Here is a 24,931-nt window from a genome sequence, read left to right on the forward strand (position 1 = left end):
GGGCCAGGCCAAATTTTCACTTTGACCTGGCCCAAAGTGAAAGGATCAGGATCAGATTTTCACCTTGGTTATAAGAGAGAATCTATTCAAAAAAAAAACTCTACAGTTATATGGTATAAGTGGGATATTATATCAAGCAATACATAGTCCATAATTGATTTGTGAGTCAGTGGTTAGAATGGAAGATAGTGTGATATAAAATTAGGTGAGAGACAAGTGCAGACTCTACTGTTTGTTTATCATATATATATATATGGATTACATTATGAAAGAAAGTGGCATTAGGCCTGATATCAAAATTTGGGATGTTAATCTCAGCTCTTGATATTATTGCAGATGAAGACACTCAATGGACAAAACATTGCCTAATAGCATGTCAACCTGTACTCTCTGAACCATTGACTCCACCAGATGCTAGAGATGATTCCAGTCATGCCTGTTGCAGCATTGTCCACAACTGCACCTTAGACATTGGTCCTGGATACATGGATCTGATATCTCACTCTATGGTATCCAAAAGAAATTTCATTGGATTTTAATCCAGTGACCTTGGGACTGCTGGATGATCTTAAACTCAGATGAGTGTTCCTCAAGCCATGTTTGGGTGGTTGCTGTCCGGTAGGAGATGGTTCAGTGTCCTGCTGAAACAGACCATTGGCTGCAGGATGCGTGAAGGCCATAAAAGTGTGTAGGTGATCAGCCAGCACATTCTGGTGGCTTGCAACATTTGAGGACCTATCCAGACACACTAAGGGGGCCTAATGTGTTACATGAGTAGGTTCCTCAAACCATCACTCAGCTACCACCACCTCCTTGAACAGAGACAACTTTGCACGACAGGGTCATGGCCTCATGCTATCAATGCCACATCCTTCTATCAGCTCAGTACAACTGACAATGGGATTCTTCAGACTGCATGACTCTGGTCCACTCTGCAGAGGTTCAGTTTTGATGGCCCTGCCACCAGGTGAGGCACAGTTCCCGATGACGAGCTGTCAACAGTGGTACACAATTAAAGCATCAGCTCCCATTGCCCATGGTATGCAGGGTGTACCATTTGCTCACTGATGCTGGTTGGACCTCTGACATTGAAACTGGATGTGATTTGCTGCCATTGCCCTGCGGTTGGTCTATACAAGCCTGTACAGTGTATGCCGACTGTCATCAATGCTGTTTGGTTGGCCAACACTTGCTTGCTGGTATGTCTGCTGATGGTATACCTGTGGTAGACCCTTGATATAGTTGCCCTTGAGAATCCTAGGGTTCTTACCACATGCACAATAGAATGACCCATCTGTCTTGCTCCAATAATACATCCATGATCAAAGTCACTAAGATTATCACATTTATCCATGTTCATCAATTGTGATAACACTGTTGGGAAGCCCGATGTCTGCCTATTTATTGTCTGTGTTTGGTTTGGGTACGTTTCACTCTATGCAGGGGATGCCAGTGACAACTTCCCATCTCTCTCTTCTCTAATGTTTTGTCTATTGAGTATACTCTTAAAGGAATCTAGTATGACTTCAAAATTCCTTAACTAAATTGAATAACTAACTGCTATAAAAACTTGGTTGGAAAACATCAGCATCATCCTGAATGGAGAATTTATAGAACAAGTAAAACATTTTAACTATTTATGCACAATTTTAGTGAAGATGGAAATAGACAACAGAATATACAAATCTGTTATGGTGGGGAGCCAACTGAATAAATTTATATGAAACAGAAAAGAAAGTGAAAGCATTAAATTATCTAGTTATACACATGACAACTAGCTAATTTAGGTTTGTATGCAGCTAGATCCACAACTTTAACCAATTTTAAGTTATGGATCTGAGAGCTCAGTTAGAAGTAAGATGGTTGAACAAAGATAAGAGACCACAGATATGAAAGGCGTGAGAAAAATCACAGTGAACAGATGGCGTCAATCAATGGCAGAATCATATTAAAATATGAAGATATTAGAAAGCAAAGGAGTTGACATTGTTAGACTGCAGAAATGTGCAAGTAGAGTTAATATTTTGGTGTGGTCACTTAAACAGACTGGGAGGGGAGAAAATAGCAATGTATATTTTTTGATGATAGGAAAAGGATACAGATGAAAACTGAGATCCAGATAGATTGATGCAATTAGAACCACCTTAAAATACTAAAATATAAGAGTTTTGGCAGGTAGCAATCTAATTTGGAAAATTTTTGATAGAAAGTTGGTACTACATGAAAAGTTTGCATTATTACTATCATAATATCCTGTAACATCCCTTGAGGGGACATATCATGAATTTCATGGTGATGATTTACTTATAAAACAAAAGCATTATTAAAATATAAGATTCGTGATTATGGAATCATGAATCTTCACACAGGAAGTTAAATTGGCAGTGAAGGAAAAGAAGACAGCATATCAAAAGTTCCTGGCAAATAAGTCAGCTTTTGCTCTGAGAGAATACAGAGACAAATGCAAGAATGCTAAACACTGTGTAAAACAAGCTAAACAAAAGTCATGGGAGGACTTTGGCAAGAATATAGAAAATAAATATGAAGAAGGTGGCAAAATATTCTGGAGGTTGTTGAAGAAGCTTAGGAATGGAGGAAAGAGTGCTATAAAAGGAATTAGAGATGATAAAGGTGACATGAAAACAGGAGAAAAAGATATCCTTGAAGTATGGAGTAATTACTTTGAAAAACTGCTAAATGAAAGAAGCAGTGATGACAGCACACTGGTAAAAAACACTGCCCAGGCATGCAGTCAGGAATACATATCCATACTTGAAGTAGTAAAAGCCATCAAAGGCTTGAAATGTGGAAAGGCAGCAGGAGTAGATGATATTCGACAAGAAATGCTGAAGTATGGTGGTAGAAAAGTCTTACAGTGGCTGCACTGCATAGTTCAGAAAGCCTGGACAGAGGGACGAATTCCCGATGATTGGAGTAGAGCTCTCATAGTACCCATATATAAAAAGGGAAATAAAACTGAATGTGAGAATTACAGAGGTATTTCCCTACTGAGTGTTCCTGGCAAGATCTATGCAAGTATACTTGAGAAACTGTTGAGAAGATTTGTGGAAGAAAAGCTTGGTGAAGAACAAGCTGGATTCAGGCCAAATAGAGGCTGTCAAGATCAGATCTTCACTTTACGACAAATAGTGGAGAAATCATGGGAATATAACAGAGATCTGTATTTAAGTTTTGTCGATTTCGAAAAGGCATATGACAAGGTGCCAAGAGAAAAGCTATTCAGTACGCTACAGTTATATGATGTCAATGGGGCATTATATCAAGCAATACTTAGTCTTTATTTGAGTTGTGAGTCAGCAGTTAGAATTGAAGGAAGTACAGGAAGATGGTTTAATGTTAAATCTGGTGTGAGACAAGGATGTACATTATCCCCTCTGTTATTCATTATCTATATGGATCACATTATGAAGGAAAGTGGTATTAAACATGATATCAAAATAGGAGATGTTAATGTCAGCTCTTTGCTTTATGCAGATGATGTTATACTTCTAAATAAATCCCCTACAAGTCTGCAAGATTCTCTGACTAAATTGAATAACTGTTGTAATAGATATGGTATGAAGGTCAGCAATAAAAAGACAAAGACAATGAAAATAGGCAGAATCATTGAAATGTCAATTGTGTTGTGAATGGAGGACCTGTGGAACAAGTAAAATATTTCAGCTAGTTAGGCACGATCTTTAGTGAAGATGGTAAATTAAATATAGAAATAGACAACAGAATCAGCAAAGCTGGTATGGTGGGAAGTCAATGGAATAAATTCATATGGAATAAATAAGAGAGAAATTATCCGGAACACTAAATTAGCTGTATACAAAACAGTGTTCAAACCAGTTTTAACTTATGGATCTGAGAGCTGGGTCAGAAGTAAAACACTTGACCAAAGACTAGAGACTGCAGATATGAGAGTCTGAGAAAGATTAGAGGCATGAACAGATGGCATCAATGGCAATATCATATTAAAAACGAGGATATTAGGAAAGAACTTGACATTGTCAGCATCTAGAAATGCGTTAGCAGAGCTAATCTCAGGTGGTATGGTCACTTAAACAGAATGGGCTAAGAAAGATTAGCAAAACAAGTGTTCTCTGCTAGGTTGGCAGCAAAATGACCCAGAGGAAGACCAAGATATAGGTGGATTGATACGGTACGAAGTGCCTTAGACAATAGAAATATAAGATCTGATAATGTTGGAGTCTTGACAAGTAACAGACTGATTTGGAGGAAAATTGTAGATAGGAAGTTAGTAATGATGTAATTTTTTTCATGTAGTACTATCATATCCTGTACACCCCTTGAGGGTACATGGCAGGAATTTGATGGTGATTCATGATTATTGGTGTCAGAGTTTTAAAAATTCATTTCTTTATAATATACTACACATATATCTTAAAGCTGAATTTTTTGAAATTTCAGATTTAATATTAGAAAATATGATTAATTCGAATCAGCTGCAGATAGAATTAAGGGATAATGTAAAGGAAGCCTTACTGAGGCGTCATAGACATCAGCATGAAAAAGGTCGACATGAAAAAGGAGAAAAAGGATCTCGTCTACCTCTTATTCGCTCTCTTGCTGAAATTGGACGTAATTCTAGCAAGAGCATGTTTGGCTCTAATAGTGAGTATTAGAATTTGTTAATAAATCCTTGTAGTTATAATGTGAATTTGTTGAACTGAAAGATATAATTTGGTCATAGCCTCTTTCATTATATATAATTAATTGAATTGTAGTGTTTATTGATAATTTTCTTTACATTTTCATATAAGTATCTCTAATACTGTATCTTTTATTCCTCAAGGGGGAGTATGCAAAACTTCTGTAATCTTAAATTTTTTTGAAAATAGGTAGGCAGTCAGTCTTCATCCTTTAGCTTTCACTGATAGTGAACTCGAGCACAAAACAGGGCATTTCTGGAGAAAACCGGGGGGTGGGGGCAAACTTTTGCCATCTCCTGGTTCTCAACTCACAATCATTTTTGTCTCTAATATTGTGTTTTACGGTCAATTTTTTTTTTGAGATGTGAGATTAAAAAATTAGTTTCTAGGAGAATAAAATCATACCTGACCTTGCTGAAGAAATGCCTAAGAAAACTTCTTTCAGTTTGTGACTGGAATTGAACCTATGACAGCCTTTCTTCAGACAACTGAGTGCCACAAAAGCAAACACCACTTTCACTGGCTACACAAGCAATCGTTATAGAAAACACAATTATAGTAAACTTATGAAAAGTCTTGACCAAATTCCCATGGCATCAGTCCTGTTCTAGAAGAAAGTCACTATTCCTTTCACTATCAAAAACTGCTGCTTTAGTATTTAGAAGTTCACAGTGGTGAAAAGTACCCTTATTTATTGAGTAATAAACTACATTAAACAAAAAAACACTGCTTTTAATTGATTAAACTTAAAAATAAACATATTCAGAGATAAATCATGTTAAAATTCAAATCGCATGAGTTTAAGCCTAATTGAAACATATATGAAATCATTTTAGATGATGTTCAGAGGAGTTTAGTTACATGCTGGAAGAATAATATGGTGATTTCTAATACAGTATTTGCCGTTGTATAAAATGCACCGGCCTATGAGACACATCCCCTTTTTTGCACACATTTTTAGGTAAAAAACTTTATCACTGAATATTATAATGAATTTACAGTATTTCAAATATAAAGCAGTAAGTAGGTCTACTTTCAACAAATACCTAATCTAACTAGGAAAGAGTACCCATCTTTTACTCTTCTTTGTCAAGACCCAGAAATTCATCTACAGAGCTAAATGAAGTGACAATTGAAACTTGACACTTGTTATGTTTACTGTGAGTTGCTTTTTTGAGATCCTCTTCCTGATTCTGCAAAGTTCTTATCATTTTCTTGGTTGGGGGTGGCCCGAAATGCCTCTCTGCAGCCCTCTTTATATTTTCTTTAGCATACGCAATCACACGTAGCTTGTATGCAATATTGTAGCAATGCTGATGTTTTTCAGCCATAATTTTCCAAGAAATATAGAGAAAATTTATCACCGTTCACAACAACCACAACAACAATTGGAAAGTTTAAACAAACAGGAACACAGCTGTGATCGTTGATAACAGCTCATCCATTGAACTCTGGGTAACTGGAATGCTCTCACACACCACAAAGAAGCAAGAAAGAAATCGTGTAACTCGGAACAGAGAAAATTTCTAGAAATGAAAGTAATAAAAAACTGAGTATCGGCATATAGGACGCACCCTGTTTTTCAGACCTATTTTCAAAGAAAAAAAGGTGCATCTTATGCACCAGCAAATATGGTAATTAAAATATTATTAGTACAAGTGTTGTCTGTTCCTCAGATTCCCTTTAGTTAGTATTATTTTCTTTCTGCTAATTACTTTTGCAAACACTTCACTAATCTCACACTTACATATAATATTTATAAGTGTAAGGTACACTTATAGATATCTCATCTTCTCACCTGCTTTTAAAATTAATGGTTTACAGTTATGCATAGGTAGATAATAAAATGTGCAGATTATTTACGTGAAATCTTACGACTCCAAAAACTAGCTAGTTTACTTTTAGAACATGTCATCTTTCTAATTTTTCAACCAACTTATTAATATATTGGTGTGGTTTGTATGACATTTTGTATTATTTTAAGACTCAAGAGAATGCTCAAGATCGAGGTACATTGATCTTTATCTCAATTAGAGTGCCTTAGAAAACAAAATATAGGATCTGACAATATCGAAGTTCTGATGAACAGACTAATTTGAATGAAAATTGTTGTTATAGGCTTACATTATCACTAACTTCTTATGGTGTACTGTCTTGGCATCCTGTACACCTCTTGAGGGTACATATTGAGAATTTGATGTTTATTGATTATTGACAGCATAATGCAGGAGGTAAGTAAATTGTATTTAAAGTTCATATTACCAGATTAGTTATTAGCTTATCTAAGGGCAAAATTTATGAAACAAGTTGAGTATAAGGAATGATCAACATCATCAAATTCCTGATATGTACCATTGGGGGAGATGGACGTGATGTTATGATTGTACTACATTAAAAGATTACATTATTGCTAACTTCCCATCAGGAATTTTTCCAAATCAGTGTTATCTCAAGATTCCAATATTGTCCAGTTTTATATTTCATTTGACCGTTTAGAATTACATGCTGGTTTGAACTCATTCTGGAGTTTAATGGAATAAATTCAGCACATATAAATAATTAACATGTTTAATCACTCCTTTATTTCATCTCAGTGACTGAGACATTGTCAGAGAAACAATATGAAAATTGTAAACACACACACAAATTTGCATAAACACTATGTGCAAAAGATTAGGTTGAAAGCCTTAAGTCCTATGAGGGTGCTCTCTATGAGCACTGTTGGCTAACCTTACTGTGTTGAGTGGGAGGCCTAAGAATTAAAATTTCTCAAATCTTGGGAAGTTTAATACAATCATATTTATTAAGGTTAGGTCAATTTTTAAATTCTGCTGCTGATTCTAAAAAGTCTTTCAATTTTTTATTTATTATTTTTTTTTATTTTTATTTATTTATTTATTTTTTGGTAAGGCATAGTAGTTTTCTTATGGTCAGTCAGCAAGCTCTGGCTGACTATACTTATGGTAACAGGTGTATTTTTATGTTCTTCTAGGCAGATGTTAGCAGATCTCCTGGTGTGACCATAATAAGACAAGTTTCAGGAACAAGGAAGAACTTTGTAAACACCTGGAACTGATGGAGAAGGTAGAAGATCCTTGGAAGAGCAAATGGTTTTGCTCTTCCTAGGATCTTCTAGGGTTTGAATACTGTGCAGAGATTGCACTTTTTTAAAGTTCTGGCTATTTTTTCTGAGAGGCCTCAGATAAAAGGAACAATGATGTCAGCATGTTGAGAGGGGTGCAAGGAAATTGTAGGAAGAATTAATTTGTTGACCTTTTTGGGATTGTAGCCATTGGACAGGAAAGTCTGGCAAATAAGGGAGAGTTCAGCAGTAAAATCAGCCTTGGGAGAACAGAGATTAGAGGCGCTATTAACAAGGGTTTTGATAACACTATATTGTTGAGAGGGAGTGGTGGGGAAAGGTTGTGTATTATCTACCTGTGGGTGGGTTTTCTGTAAACTGAGAAAGAAAGGGTGCCATTGGGAAGATGTATAATTAGAGTATCTAGAAAAAGATATTGGCAATCCATGTGAGCTATGTGGCCAAATAGAGAGCACATCATCCATGTATCTTAGCCAGATAGAAAATTTGAGAATAGCAGTATCAAGAACATGTTTTTCAAAATGCTCCATATAATAATTAGCTAGAGGGGAGAGCCCATGGTTGGATCCTCAATCTGTATATGAATAGTATGTTTCCAAGTGAAGGAGCCAGAATGAATAGTATAATAATATATCTGTGGGGTGGGGGGGGGGCATTTTTTAGTAAATTTAAAGTTTCAGAAAAAGGGAGGGTAAAAAAGGGGACTCATGGTTATTGCACCATCACACGGAATTTATTTATTTAATAAATTGATGAGACTATGGATGTTGCATTGTAATGAGTGATAATAATGTTTCAGGAGGACCTGTGATTTCATTTAGTTTCACCTTTCCATTCAAATGGCACATTCTGGGAGATTTATGTCTTTATTTAAGTGGTTTACAGTGCTGTCATATTACAGTCATGGTATCGATCACAACTGTTGGATCAGTGGAATATCTTATATTACACATTGTAAGAGAAAGCAGATCATTCCTTATTCTAATATTCATCTTATTCTAATTTCACTCTGTTTAGTCTCATACATCTTGCCACAGGAGTTGAGTGATTATAGAACTTGCTCTTCATCATGGCATATTTAAATATACATTTATATTTAAATATTTTTGCTTTTCCTAAAAATCTACTAATAAACATAATAATGGTAATAACAAAAGAACTTAATATTCCAATATCTAAAGATAGAATTTAACAGTATCCAAAACATTTAACAATATCTGGCCACAGGTAATAATGAAAGAACTTAACAATAGAATTTAACAATATCAAAAAAATTTAACCAATATCTGGCCAGAAATAGTGGCCAATATTGTTAAACTGCAGTACTTCCGGGCTAAGGAAGGTAAAAAAAAAAAAAAAAATCACCGTTCCATAATCTGGAAGTGTACATCAATGAAAATGCACATAAACCATCCTTGGAACATCCCCTGTCTATTGGTGAAGACATCAAACTCAGTCAGTTCGTTCTCAAGTTATAAGCTAACACCAAAAATGGACTTTGCTTTATATATATATGTAGTGAGAGAGAAAAAACTTGAAAATATTCAAAGATCACAGAGCTTATGTGAATACAATCCTTGCCATTGGTCTTGCCTTAGCTTTCACTACTTAAAAGACATGAATGCTGTCCAAGCGTCCATGTATTCATCTTTTATTACTACATTTTTACATTTTGATTAAAGCTTCACTGGCTTGACAGATGTTTCATATTATTGGTTCTCATCAGAGATAAGATAGAAACCTTAAGAGGACAAAAGCTCATTTATTACCTAGCAATTCTGTATCAGAGAGTTGAATTTTTCATAAGGGAACTGTTGCTGGTGGTGTGAACAGCAATTATCACAGAAGAACCTAAAAGTCTTCTTTTCAGCATTATAAGATAAACAGATCAGTCCATATTTCATACATAGAAACTTGGAAAGTTTTTTTTTGAGTAGTGCAAGCTAAGTCAACTCCAGTGCTGTGGAATGTATTCTTATAAGCTTTCTGGTCTTTATTCAAAACTTTCCAAGTTTCTATTTATTTATATATATATATATATATATATATATAAATTTGGTTGTGAAATAAGGATAGATCTTTAATATCCCCTATTTCTTTTATTTTACATTGCTGAAATGGAGACGTTTTTAGGCTCTCTTTGATAAAAAGTGAAAATAATATTTTTGCTTTTCCTAAATAACTGTCAAATATAAAAATATAGAGCTGGGAGGCTTCATTTTGGCATTAATGAGATATTGAAAGGATGATGTTATGGATCCATTAAAGAATTAAAAATTTTAACAATTTATAACTTTCTTATGAGCTCTGTGATAAATTTTTCAAACTTAAGTTTCTTTCTGTATTTGGCTATAAAATATGAATGGATCTATAATAGTAGTGGCCAAGTTTCCTAGGCTTGGGCGTAGGAAAGTTGATGTTGGGAGTCACATCATAAGATGTTTTTCATATGTTCATGAGGTGCAAGATATTTATAAAAAAATATTAAAAATAATTAAATATAGATTTATATTTAAATATTAAATATAGACTATGGAATAGACAAACAAATGCATATACTTTTTTCTGTGAAAAATATTACATATATATGTCATGAATTATTGTCTTTTATGATAAAACAATAACAAAATACAACAAAAGCTAAAATTCTTTGAAAGCAGCAGCGAACAACCTTATGAACCAGGATTTAGTTACTGCTGATCTATAAAATCCTCCATCTTACTTTCTTACATATGCCATATCGAAGCCTCTCAGCCCCAGACTTTCATATTTGAGTATACACCTACCAAAAATTCACTTATGATGAATTTAACTTTTTGATATAGGAGTACTACAGTATATTTAACAGAGGGTTCTTGAGAGGGTACTCTTAAGGTATCTGTATGGTCTATGATGAGAAGAATCAGTTGGAAAAAAGCTGTCACATCACTGAAACCTAAGCAATATTTCTTTTAAATAGTGCAAAACAAGGCAACTCCAACACCAAAGGTTCTCATAAGCTTACTGGTAAAGTTTTAACATTAAGTTTCTGCATACATTTGGCTATAAAATATAGTTGGATCTATAATATTTTCCATTTCAATATAATAAAACTGTCATTAAATTTTATAGGCAACATTTATTTAAAAAAACCAGTTCAGCATAAAAATCAGAAAGAATATTGCATTTATTTCCTCAAATAAAAATAGTAATGGAACTTCTATTTTAAATTGATACAAAGAATAATTATGGATGTATTAATCAAATTAAAATTGTGCTAAATTATAATGTAGGAAAAGCAATTCTGCTGAACTTTTGGGAGAAGCCTGTGTCTGGTTTCATCATCATCAAATTCCTGCCATCCTGCCATGTACCCTCAAGGGATGTACAGGATATAATAGTACTACATGAGAAAAAATTACATCATTACTAACTTCCTATCTGCAATTTTCCTCCAAATCAGCCTGTTACTTGTCAAGACTCCAACATTATCAGATCTTATATTTCTATCATCTAAGGCACTTTGTACCGTATCAATCCACCTATATCTTGGTCTTCCTCTGGGTCGTTTTGCAGCCAACCTGGCAGAGAACACTTGTTTTGCTAATCTTTCTTCGTCCATTCTGTTTAAGTGACCATACCACCTGAGATTAGCTCTGCTAATGCATTTCTAGATGCTGACAATGTCAAGTTCTTTCCTACTATCCTCATATTTAATATGATATTGCCATTGATGCCATCTGTTCACACCTCTAATCTTTCTCAGGAGTCTCATATCTGCAGTCTCTAGTCTTTGGTCAAGTGTTTTACTTCTGACCCAGCTGTCAGATCCATAAGTTAAAATTGGTTTGACCACTGTCTTGTACACAGCTAATTTAGTGTTCTGACTAATTTCTCTCTTATTCCATACGAATTTATTCAATTGACTTCCCACCATACCAGCTTTGCTGATTCTGTTGTCTATTTCTATATTTAATTTACCATCTTCAGTAAAAATCGTGCCTAAGTAGCTGAAATGTTTTACTTCTTCCACAGATTCTCCATTCACAACACAGTTGACATTTTCAATGATTCTGCCTATTTTCATTGTCTTTGTCTTTTTATTGCTGACCTTCATACCATATCTATTACAACAGTTATTCAATTTAGTCAGAGAATCTTGCAGACTTGTAGCGGATTTATTTAGAAGTATAACATCATCTGCATGAAGCAAAGAGCTGACATTAACATCTCCTATTTTGATATCATGTTTAATACCACTTTTCTTCATAATGTGATCCATATAGATAATGAATAACAGAGGGGATATTGTACATCCTTGTCTCACACCAGATTTAACATTAAACCATCTTCCTGTACTCCCTTCAATTCTAACTGCTGACTTACAACTCAAATAAAGACTAAGTATTGCTTAATATAATGCCCCATTGACACCATATAACTGTAGCGTATTGAATAGCTTCTCTCTTGGCACCTTGTCTCATATGCCTTTTCCAAATCGACAAAACTTAAATACAGATCTTTATTATATTCCCATGCTTTCTCGACTATTTGTCATAAAGTGAAGATCTGATCCTGACACCCTCTATTTGGCCTGAATCCAACTTGTTCTTCACCAAGCTTTTCTTCCCAATTCTTCGCAACCGTTTCTCAAGTATACTTGCATAGATCTTGCCAGGAACACTCAGTAGGGAAATACCTCTGTAATTCTCACATTCAGTTTTGTTTCTCTTTTTATATATGGGTACTATGAGAGCTCTACTACAATCATCGGGAATTTGTCCCTCTGTCCAGGCTTTCTGAACCATGCAGTGCAGCCACTGTAAGACTCTTATACCACCATACTTCAGCATTTCTTGTCGAATATCATCTACTCCTACTGCCTTTCCACATTTCAAGCCTTTGATGGCTTTTTCTACTTCAAGTATGGATATGTATTCCTGACTGCATGCCTGGGCAGTGTTTTTTACCAGTGTGCTGTCATCACTGCTTCTTTCATTTAGCAGTTTTTCAAAGTAATTACTCCATACTTCAAGGATATCTTTTTCTCCTGTTTTCATGTCACCTTTATCATCTCTAACTCCTTTTACAGCACTCTTTCCTCCATTCCTAAGCTTCTTCAACAACCTCCAGAATATTTTGCCACCTTCTTGATATTTATTTTCTGTATTCTTGCCAAAGTACTCCCATGACTTTTGTTTAGCTAGTTTTACACAGTGTTTAGCATTCTTGCATTTGTCTCTATATTCTCTAAGAGCAAAAGCTGACTTATTTGACAGGAACTTTTGATATGCTTTCTTCTTTTCCTTCACTGCCTCTTTAACTGCCTGTGTCCACCTGGGAGTTCTGATTTTTTTATCCTTGCAGACAACTTCACCATATGCCTCTCTGGCAGAATCAATCAATGTTTTCTTCAGAGTTTGCCACTGAATCTCCAAGATTTGATTCCTGTTCTCAAACTCTTTCATTTTTTCTTCAATAATCTTTGTGTATTTTAGTCTACAGTTCACACCTGAGAGATGCTCAATTTTTATTCACTTTAAAACTTTCTTACATGTCATTCTTTTTAATATGAAATTCAGTTTTATCCTGCTTAAGACTAAATAGTGATCACTTCCAGTTTTAAATCCTCTGTACACTCTGGTGTCCTGCACCAGGGAGAAAACATCACTATCAGCAATAACATAGTCAATGAGACTTTTCTTATTCCTAGCCTCTTCTCTCCATGTGAATTTGTGCACATTTTTATGTTGGAACATGGTGTTAGTAATAACCAGTCCATGTCCTGAGCAGAAATCCAAGAGATATTTGCCATTATTATTAGCTTTGCACTTTTCTCCAAATTTTCCCAAAACATTTTTGTATGTCTCACAATCATTTCCTACTCTGCTATTTAGATCCCCAACAAGGACCAACTTTTCCTTTTTCATTGTGTCAGTTGCTTTTTCTAAAGCGTCAAAAAATTCCTCCACTTCTACCTTAGTAGAACCTTCTGTGGGACCATAGGCACAAATAAGTCTCATTGTCCAGTTCCCCATTCTCATATTTGCCCACATTACTCTACTTGAGACTGACTGCCATTCAAGAAGATTAGCCTCGTATTTTGTGTTGAATACTATGGCTACTCCTTCTTTTCCTTGATTGTCATTGCCTGAATATAACATTTTGTATTTATTGCTCAGAAAGATCTCACCAGTTTTGGTCTTTTTTGTTTCAGTCACCCCTATTATGTCGATCTGGTACTTATCTAATTCCTCAGCTAGCTCCATTTCTTTGCCATTCAGGCTTCTTACCTTGATAGTACCGATCTTTAACTCTGGTGATGTTGAGTTGGGGTTTGTTTTCAGATTTGTTCCAGTAGCTGACTTTTCGCTGTTCGCCCTGGTTCCCTGGCGAAAACAACGGGGGCCTTGTTTAACCGGGCGACGCCCCAGCCGGCATGAAATTTTGTCATGTTGTACCATCATTCTATATTTTGGTTAACCAATAAGAATACAATTTGGTCACCTTAATCCCAAATTGCCAGCCCATCCTCGTTCATTCAGTATCCAAGTAGATACCGAACAGGGTGCACCACGAGAAGGTGAGGATTGGACATTAGGTCAGAAGCCCTGGTTGGTTCTCCGCATTCCTTTAAAGGCTATGTGGAGGTCTCCTCTCAGTTATACAGCTTTGACCCTTAAGCACCCCCTGTCTGGTTTCTTCGTAAATATTTCTGGCTTCTAATAAAACTTTTGATGCTGTTATCTAGTTCCAAACATTTTTCTCTGAGAAATTGTACTGCAGAATGCATTTACTCATTAGCCTTGGAAATCCTTTTTGAAACATATGTATATAGCATGTTATCCAATGCAATCATTTCAGTCATAGCATATTAGAAAAGATTTTGCATATTTGCTATCTACATCCTTTTTTTAGATTAATGGTTAATGTCAAATAACATTTGTTGCTTTTGGGTGGATTTACTTTCGATTCAGACTACTTTCTTGCTCTTGCACTATAGTTTATTTCAATTTCATTGCTTTGTTTTAAATTCATCACTGTACTTGCATTTTTACATGATTAGTCATAGATACTTCCTTTTTCTGTCTTACCCAGATATTTGATTATTTCCATATTTTGTGTTTTGCAAATTTTTAATCTTCACATAAATTGCATAAATTCAATATTGTAAGACAAATTTTAATATTTCATATTGTTATTATTATTATTATTCAGGCCTCCATGGAGTCAAAAGACTCATCGTGGGAGGTCCTTACTAAGAAACGCAAAGTCTATCAAGACTCATCGAGGGGCGGTCCCCCCCCCCCCCCCACAAGAAACACAAAGTCTATCGTACCGCTCCTTGAACTCATTGACCGTTCTTGCTATCACCACTCCATCAGGCAATGCATTCCATGGTTCAACCACCCTCCGTGCAATATCGTAAACAATTTTTAATGTTGCACAATATTAACCAAAAGAAAGTGCCTATAACAAATGCCACAAGCCTTTGCAGTTGTGCAAGATAAGAGGAGGATTTTCCCAATTTTTTGTGTTTATATGCATGTAACAGGAATTTTTCTGCTTTGGCCAGCTGAATACTGAATCTTTCTACTGCTTTGGGCAAAGCTGAATATTTGAAAAACACACTGAATCAGCCAAATGCTTGAAGCAAAACCAGATATTCAGAGCATCAATAATGAATATGTGTAATACTATGACTGTATAATATCGATATATTTATACCATTATTCCACTTTTTTTTTTCTTGTTTTTTGTTTTGTTTGGATTGCTTTTAGCTTTATTCTGTTGCTGAGTAAAATTTTTTTGTCTCTTTTTAGTTAGTTTATTATAAAAAATTACAGGCAAATTCATAATTATAATTATGAATTTGTCTGTAGTTTTTCTTATTAAAGCCAGGTATATGGATTGGAAGGAGGAGATGATATATAGGAACAAGACAAGGAAATTTATCGAATTTTGAGGGATATTTCTCTAAAGCAGCACATGAAGTTTGGTGTTGTATTTGGTGTCTATCCTCACAGAATGCAATTGTTAATGAGGTTTCAACATTGCTGTTGGTTGTCAAGAGAGTGATCATGAGGTTCTGGTGTCAGAAGTGATCAGACAGGAAAAAATCAGTAAAGGTATTTTATTTGACTAAAATCAGAGGGAGATTATAAAAAGTGTAGAAGGTGAGGAGGCTATGTAGCCAACTGTAATCAATATAATAGGTTGATGAGCTGTATAGAAAACAAGTTGACAGAGCATGGTTATTGATTAGGCTGCCTAATAACCATATAACCAAGAGTTAAAGAAATAGAGTATGAGTGAAATGGATGAACAGCAAATTCATACAAACAGTGTTCAAAAAGATGTTTTAGAGGAATAAAGGAATTACAAGGCAGTCAGTAGCAATAAGATACACAGGGATTATAAGTGCAGGCTAATCAAAATTGGTTATAAAAAGGCTTAGAAAAAGTAGTAGTAGCATACGAGCCCACATATACGAGACCCTTCAACGGTTTTGCGCATCAAAAGAAGGGGAATCCATTCCGATTATAGGGTAATCAATCTGTATTGTGGGATGAGTTGTTTATTATTACACGTCAGAAAATTAACTCCTCTTTTATGATCATTGTAGTTTTTAAAGTGGTAACTATTTTGCTTGTATAACAGTTGGAAAATTTTATGTATAAAGCACGTGATTTTGCGTGTTGGTGATCAATTCGTACATCGCCTTATTTCTTTCTCCCCTTCAAGATGAATTGACTCTTCTTGGCAGTCTGCCAATGATTGCTCTCGCTTCAGTGGTCAGACTATAGCAGCATTACCGTATCTTCAGGACCAAGTTTTGACTTGATTATGAATAACTTATTTCTAGTTGTGAAATTACTTTTTTTATTCTCATTAAGCCAAAGAGACCTGCTGTATTCCTTATCAATTAATTTATAATTTTATTTTTAATTCATAATTAAATTATAAATTATTCAGTTTCACTTGCAGACACATGCAAGTACTGTTTTTAAACTTGGTATAGCATTTGTGGCAATATGCCAACACCTGTGTCCAAATTCCCTAACTAGCATTCGTCTGTTTGTTCTTTAGAACAGACTTTCTTTATATATATTTCTAAAATGATACAATTCATGGATGTTCAAGCCATTTTTTTTTTCTGTCTTTTCCTGTCCGTGTTCCTTAAGTAGTATAATTTCACCAAATCACTATATGTAGCTTTCATCCATCAAGATAAGACTTTCTGATTTTCTTTTCTCCTGTGCATAATTAACTGGATTCATTCTTTCATTCATTACCTTCCTGCTGGCATTAAGTTTCAGAGTATAAGAAGATAACTAGTTATTCCTTTTCTCCACCCTTTCCACAAAAAATACTCCTAGCTTAGTTGATTTTGACACTGCCCTTTGGTGGGAAAGACTTGGGTTCAAATTCCATCTGGGATGCAAAGAACTTTTATCAGGGCTTTTCAAATGAAGGTAAGTTAGCCAGTATTGTACACAGGTAGCAGGGTTTCCTTCCCAGAAAGTTGGGTTTTCATTTCGCAAAGCAGGCAAACCAGCCATTAGAACATGCAATTAACGGACATAATATTGGCCTCATAGACTGAGTTGCTTCATCCATAAATCCAAATAAGTCCTTTTACCTCCTGCATTTTCTTTGTAACTGTCATTGTTTTTCCTGTTGAATTTTTTTTTCCTGATATCTTATTAGACATATCTATTTTGCATTACTGGCATGGGAAATATTGAAGTAGAGGTTTCAGATTTGAGGTAATTGACTCCCCAAGGAAGATTTTTTATTCTCATTTTTCGAGACATCAGTGTGCATGCGTGCTCTCATGCAGCAAGTGTCTCTCTGTAGCATGATATTTGGCTGATGATTATCCCTCAGTTTTAAAATATTCATGATGTTTAGTACATAAGTACATTACATTCTTTACAATACAGTCATTCTTTATTTTTAGTAATATCACAGTGAGAGCTTGCTTGCTTTTTTTTTCTGCTGACTTATGGATGCATTGTTTTTAATTAAAGAAAAGATAATCAAGAATCAGTAGCAGTAGCTGATGACAGTTTTATTATTTAACTATATTTGTTATTCTTTACTTAATACAAACTGTGCAACATAAAATTTAAATGTTGTTAATTAAAATATAGTTTTATGCACTAATGCAAATATTTTCAGTTTATTCTGTTTTAATTTTGCAATTTAAAAATTAAAATTTGAGTTTGTTTATTAATAATTTTGGGAAGGGTCCTTTATTCTGCCGTCTACCTGTAGCTGATAAACAATTTCTATGCCCCTACCTCACAGCTCAATTGGACAAAGAGGGTGGGGATTCAACCCCCACAACTCCAATGAGTCCTAGTTCCCCCTCAGCTACAGGGGATGGGAAATCCATCTTCAAGTACCTGGCTGCTCTTGGTAAAACTTTTAGTTAAACACAGGGTTTGCTGTTTGGTTTTGTAATTCTGTTTTGCATGAAGTTCATATTGTAGCATGTCATGTTTTTTGTCTTGATTTTACGGCTTCCAACATGTATTGATGGTTTGAAATAGCGACTATTAACAATTAACCCAATATTTTTTAACAAACGTTTTGACCGCCCCATTAATAGCATTTTGTATTTGTATTAAAAGAATACATTATTATATAGGTTTGCAGTTAGATTAGTTTGTTATGTATGTGACTGATTAATAGAATTATGTATTTAAATATCATGGTAGTTTAATTCATTTTTTAAAATTATTTAATAATCATTAAAACTATTTACATATAAAATAACTTTTATATACACGCACGCACGCACACACACACACACACACACACACACACACACACACACCTGCATTTTCAAAAATATTTGATGCACCTCCAAAGTAGGGAATGAAGCAACAGTAGCCAGTATTTGGTGTGGTAGGAAGTTTATGAAGTTAATAAATTTGATTATTAAATTCCATATCAATAATCAATAATTTGTATGCCACAGAAATCAGTTGATTTGCCAAAGTCAGTAGTACATTGTTTTGAAAATCTCAAATGGCATAATCATAAAATGTAGCTTTATCACAATTACGAGTGTGGCATATCTCGGTATGCTAGAGAACTTTGTGTTTCCCCAGATTGAGAATGTGGAGGGCCTTATTTTTCAACAGGAATGGAGTCCTGCCATATTATGCAGCAACTGTGTGGACTGTGCTCAACAACTGATTCCAAGGAAAATTAATAGGCAGAGGAGGTCTCATTGTTTGGCTACTGTGCATTCCCAATTTGACTACAATGGATTTCTTCCTTTGGGACTGCATGAAAGGCATTGTGTATCAAAGAAAAAAATTCAGTCTCTCTCCCACTGTGTCATAGAATAATAGCAACCATAGAAACAGTTCCTATGGATATACTTATCCGAGTGTGGTCTGACGTGGAATTATGTTCTGATGTCTGTAGGACTGTAAATGGTGCACACGGGTAATCAAACTTGTAACATTGTACTTTGATAATATATGCTACATACATTTCTGCTTCAAAATGTCATAAAATAAATTTCATTGAAAACCCTAGAGTTCTTTTTCAGACACCCTGTATTAATGTAAAAGCTCTGTTCAAAGTGCATCTGAACTGGATAAATATCTCATCCCATCTTACTTTTCATTTTAGGCTCAGTGACCTGTGACAGCCAAGTAACTTGGCTTATGAACATTATGCTGCTCATGATAGGAGAGTTAATCCTATCTTCATTGTCTGCTGTGGCTGTGTTCTTCTGCCTGTTTTGCAGGATGAAAAATCTGAGTTTCTGGAAGGAAAAACCCTGCCACCTCTGTATGAGACTGGCTTTACCTTCAGCTGAAAAGCCCTGATAAAGGTTCTTTTCATCCTAGATGGAATTCGAACCCAAGTCTTTTCAGCCAAAGGGCATTGCTTATATTTCTTATGGGCTCCAGGGTTTCTTCTCGATGGGGAGGAGGTGGAGAGGATCTAGAGAGACGAGTGACCAAGATAATAGAGGACTATGGAATGAACCTTACAAGAACAGGTTGAAGATTTGTGGGCTGCAGAAATTGGTTGATAGGCGAAAAAGGGGTGATATGATTGAGACATTCAAATTACTGAAGGGTTTCTATAAGATTAATTCAGAAGATATTTTTGAGAATAGGACTGGTAGTGGGAGGACTAGGGGCCATCCATGGAAGCTTGGTAAGAGTGTGGTTAGCAAGGGTGTTAGAGCTAGGTTTTTTACTTGGAGAGTGGTAAATGACTGGAATAAGCTATCAGAGTCTGTTGTGGGTGTCATGACTGTAAATGAGTTCAAGGTGAAGTATGATAGATACTGTGTGAATGTTGAATAGTTGAATAGTTGTTCTTGATATGATATTGGGCCTCCCTTGATGAGTCTAAGGACTCCTTGGAGCTCAGTCAATATTAATAATAATATTGACTGAGCTGTGGAGTCTCTCTTTCTCTCTCTCCCCCATCAAGTATGAGTGAGAGAGAGGGAGATTTTAGTGGTGTAGACCATATCTGTGTATGTAATTTAAGAAATAGCCCACTGCTTATTATGGTGATTTATGTAATGTGGGAAAGTACAGAGCAATGTGATTGTATTAAATTGTTTTAAAATTGGCAAATTTGCAAAGTGAAATACATGTAATTATTGAAAATTACATGCGAATTGATATGGGATATACACAAGTCCTAATTTGTTACCTCAATTTAAGCAGAGAACCTCATCATTTGAAACTCCATGTTCTGAATGACCATCAATGTTGAAACATCACCAAAATTTGTGGGGACAATACAGTTAGAAAATTATTAACTAGACAGAAGATAGTTGAAAAGGTTGGAATTTCTGCAAGCTTATATATCTGAATTTAAGATCTGAACCTGAAGCATGTTTTATTAAAGTTTGAATTGTGTTTATTAATAGAAGAGAACTGAGAAAATAATTTGTCAATGAACATTTGACCAATTATAGAATTAATCATGTATAAAGCCTCTGTATTTATCAGATTTGGCTTTGTGTGAATTTTATTCATGAGGTTCAAATTTTGAAAGATTACAGCACATTTGATGACATAGAGACACTGTTTTTTTAAAAAAAAACTTCATGAAGTCATTCTTGGACATTGTATAAATGCATTTTGACAGGTATTACCAACACTTATTACTACTTTATTCTTTGTACAATCACAGCAATCTGGTTACTTGTTCTTTCCTTTTTTGAACAAATTAATGTGTATAACACACACTTCATCTCCTCCCCTCCCCTTCCCTGTGCTGCTGCCTCATGTTCTGTTTATTAAATAGGTAAGTCTGCCAGATTTCAACACACAAAAAAGAACATAGTGTGAAATAACAAAAATTAGAAATTAAATAATTTTTTTTTCTAATTATATTTTGATTTATGTATGTAAATACACAAACAAAATTATTTTTTCTATATTTTCTTTTATATTTGTATACAACATGGAATTTATAATTTTACATAATTCGTAAGACAAAATTCAAAATTATTAACTAGATTTGGATGGATAACATAATTTATTCATATTGGAATAAATGTTTATAACATACCATGGGATAGCCACCTGTGAAATGGTCTTTATTGCTTATATGTATATTGCTGGCCTGGTTGGCCAAGTGGTTAGCATAACCACTATCCAACCAATAGGTTATGGGTTTGAATCCAGCCCTGGGCGTGGATGTTTGTGATTGTCTTTAGGTAGAAGATGAATTGCAGTGCCTACTGTGAGATGGCTGTCCTGCTTATTGGAGGCCTGAAGTGGCTTGAAAAAGTTCTGTGTTTGATCTTTAGAACAGAATTTCCAAACTATGTAAAAATAAATAATTACAAAAAATATATAAAACTGATAAAAATGAAAAAAAAAAAAAAATCTTTAGCCGATCCATGGTACAAATGTACTATAGGTTTACTAATAACCTTTCATGAGTGCAAATCACAAAAAAAAAAAATAAATAAATAAAATAAAATAAAAATAAGAGAAATTTCATATTCTAACCTGTCAAGAAGATATGTATTGGAAGTTATATACATACTGTATTAATCAACTTTGACATTTCCTCCAGTTGCTCTTAACTCCAACTCTCAAACCTAAAATATTAGTTCACACACACACACAAGCATGTGTGTGAAGCAATATTTTAGGTTTGAGATTTGGAGTTAATTGTTATGTGCCATTTAGTTTTCGAGGAGACTTTGTGATCTTGTGAACAAAGGCACAAAGACTCTTCATCTCGTGTAGCCACTTCTCTTTTCTTTCAACATAGGAAATTTAAGTTGGTTAGTTCTTTATGTTATCCATCCAACTCTTTTGTGGCCTTTTTCTTCTCATGCCCTCATTTCCTAACATAACTGCTTTTTCCAATGCTTTGTCTGCTCACATAATATACCCAAAGTACATTAACTTCTGTTTAGTGATCATTGCTCTAAGTAACATTCTGTCTTTATGTTCTCTAAAACATTTAGTCATTCTGGCAGCCCATGGGATTCTTAATAGTTTCCTCCATACCCACAATTCAAATGAATCAGTTCACTTTCTTTCTTCTTAATAATCCAACTCTCTCACATCCATACATCACTAATGGAAATATTATTGCTTTGACAGTTGTAACTTTCGTGACCTTACTAACATCTCTGTCTTTCAGAATTTTTCTCTAGTTTAACATAGCTTTTTTTTTCTCCATGGTTATACCTCTTTTAATTTCATCTTCATATTGACCATCATTTCTTATTCTGGACACCAGTAGATCATAATTTTCAACCACCTCTGTTTTATCTCCCTCAATCTTAAATTCATCTCAATTGTCAGAAGCTATCACTTTTGTTTTGCCAATGTTTAAATCAAGCTTTTTTTGCTTTACCTCTTAACTAACAGAATCTACTGTTCCAGATCTTTCTTAGTTTCTGCTGTGAAACTGTATCATCTGCATATCTTAAATTATTTTTCTACCACCAATTTTAATTTCTACTAGGTCTTTGTCTAAGTTGGCCATTCTCACATTATATCCACTATAAATATTAAAAGATAGGGTGACAATATACATTCCTGCCACACCCCTTTTTCCACTCAAACATAGTCTGTTTTTACTGAAGATTCTTGGTTGTTATACAGCTCTCTAATCAAGAGAATTGTGCGCTCAGGTATTCCCATTGATCTCATCACATTCTACAGTCTGTTGTGATCTACACAATCAAAAGTTTTCTTATAATAAATAGAACAGATGAATTTTGAAATTATCTTTTTTTTTTCCATAATCCATTTCATGTTTATTAGAGGTAGAAGAACCTCTCCTAAAGCCTGCCTGTTCTTCTGGCATTTCTCTATTCACATATGGTTCCAGCCTTTTTTTTGGATCACTTTCATGTGAAATTAAAGTGATGGTTCTGTAATTCTCACAATCTCTGTGATTTAATTTTTTTTTAGAATTAGGGTGAATATCGATGTTTCCAATCTCTAGACCAGCATATTTTCTTTGAAATCTGTTGACAAATTTCAGTTAATATATACTACACTATGCTGAGCTGCTCTCAATCATTCCACTGACACTCCATCAGCTCCAGGAGCTTTTCTTTTGGCAGCTATTCCACTGCTGATATCACTTCACTTTTCATTGTCAAGAGTTCCTCAACAAATTCTCTCCTTTCATCGAATTCTGCTTCGATATTAATATCTTTCTTGTTCAAAGAAAGATATTAATATCGACATACTACACTACATACTACACTGACTACTCAGCCAGCCTGGCCGGCGAGTGGTTAGTGTATCCGCTCTCCAGCCAAAAGGCTGTGGGTTCGAATCCCACTGTGAGCATGGATGTTTGTGATTGTCTGTGGAAATACTAGTGGTGGTGGTGGTGGTGGTCGGTGGTAGATGGCGTTGCCGTAGTTAGTGGATTGAGTGGTGGAGACTGAGTTGTACAGCAGGTGCTCTCCCTCAGTGAGTTTTTGGACTCCCTGGAGGGGTCAAATAATAATAATAATACTTCTTCCATCCTTTTTTTTTTTTTTTTTTTTTTCATTCTTCAATCCAACTTATTCCCAAATTACCATATTTTTCTTGTATAAGATGAACCCTACTTTTTTGAACTCAAAATTAAGAAATCAATATTTTAAACATAAAACAGAACACATTTGATATTTTTTTTAAATATTCAAAGTATTATTTTTAAAATACATACTAAGAAATTATGCATCACTCTGTTCTGGGCATGTAATTTTCTTCATCACTATTAGTTCCGGACATATCACTTTCTTCAACCTCTACTGTATCACTGCTGTCTTCTGAGTCACTGTCTATATATATGAGATCATTCTCAGTTCCATCCATGGCATTGCTGATTCTACATTTCTTGAAAGACTTCACAACCATCTCTTGCTTGACTCCATTCCATAAGTTTAGGACCCAGTAATGGTTGGTTTTTTCACTCTTCCTGTCAGTGTCAAGTTATTACCTATTTATGCATCCATTTATTCCATTATTATTCTTTCATCAGAGCTTTGAAGGGCTTGTTGATAGAAATATCTAGTGGCTGTAGCTGACCTGCAAGTCCACCAGGAATAACTGCTAGATGTGTTTGCAAATTCTCTGCAACCCTATTTGTCTTTTCTCTTAAAAGACAAATAGGGCTCTGAACTGATCAGACACGAGCAGAGCTGGCCTCTTCGAGAGCTCCAGGTCTTCTGGACCAAACCTTTGCAAACCAAATAGCCATGATCTCTTCATTCATCCAGTCATTCTCATGAACTTGGACAAGAATGCCAGGTGGTATGCTCTCTTTAGGATACATTTTCCTCTTAAAAATGAGCATATGAGGCAGTTTGGTACCATCTGCACAGCATGAAAGGACAGCAGTATAGTGTGTTTTTTCATGGTCACTTGTTTTGATTGCCACTGTTTTGACCCCTTTCATATCAACAGTTCTGGTGGAAGGTACATCGAAACTGAGAGGCAACTCATCCATGTTTGCAATCTGACTTGGTTCAAAAGCATTTTTTTTTTTCAAAGTTTTATGACATAGGAGTAAAACTGTTGGATTTTATCCTCATATGTTGGTGGCATTTTCTGTGCTAACTTGGTTCATGTTCTCATGGTCAACCCTTCTCTCCTCATGAAGTACCATTTTGACTTTCTTGTGAAATCAACACTGTTCATTT

General features: G+C 34.9%; 1 protein-coding gene across 4 annotated transcripts in view; it reads left to right on the forward strand.

Moving 5' to 3' along the window:
* Positions 1 to 24,931, forward strand: part of Ndae1 (Na[+]-driven anion exchanger 1) — a 511,154-nt gene that overhangs the window by 169,083 nt on the left and 317,140 nt on the right. For 3 of the 4 annotated variants that reach the window (XM_090413203.1, XM_090413196.1, XM_090413188.1), the window contains one exon: positions 4,438 to 4,641. In XM_090413203.1, coding sequence (XP_090269329.1) covers positions 4,438 to 4,641 — 204 coding nt within the window. Of the gene's footprint in view, positions 1 to 4,437; positions 4,642 to 18,086; positions 18,187 to 24,931 lie in introns of those variants that run through there. The other variant, XM_090413211.1, reaches the window with a different exon arrangement.

This window comes from Typopeltis vanoorti, chromosome 2, assembly GCF_054136105.1.
Source record: "Typopeltis vanoorti isolate ZY-2024b chromosome 2, IOZ_Tvanoo_1.0, whole genome shotgun sequence".
Taxonomy (NCBI): Eukaryota; Metazoa; Arthropoda; class Arachnida; order Uropygi; family Thelyphonidae; genus Typopeltis; species Typopeltis vanoorti.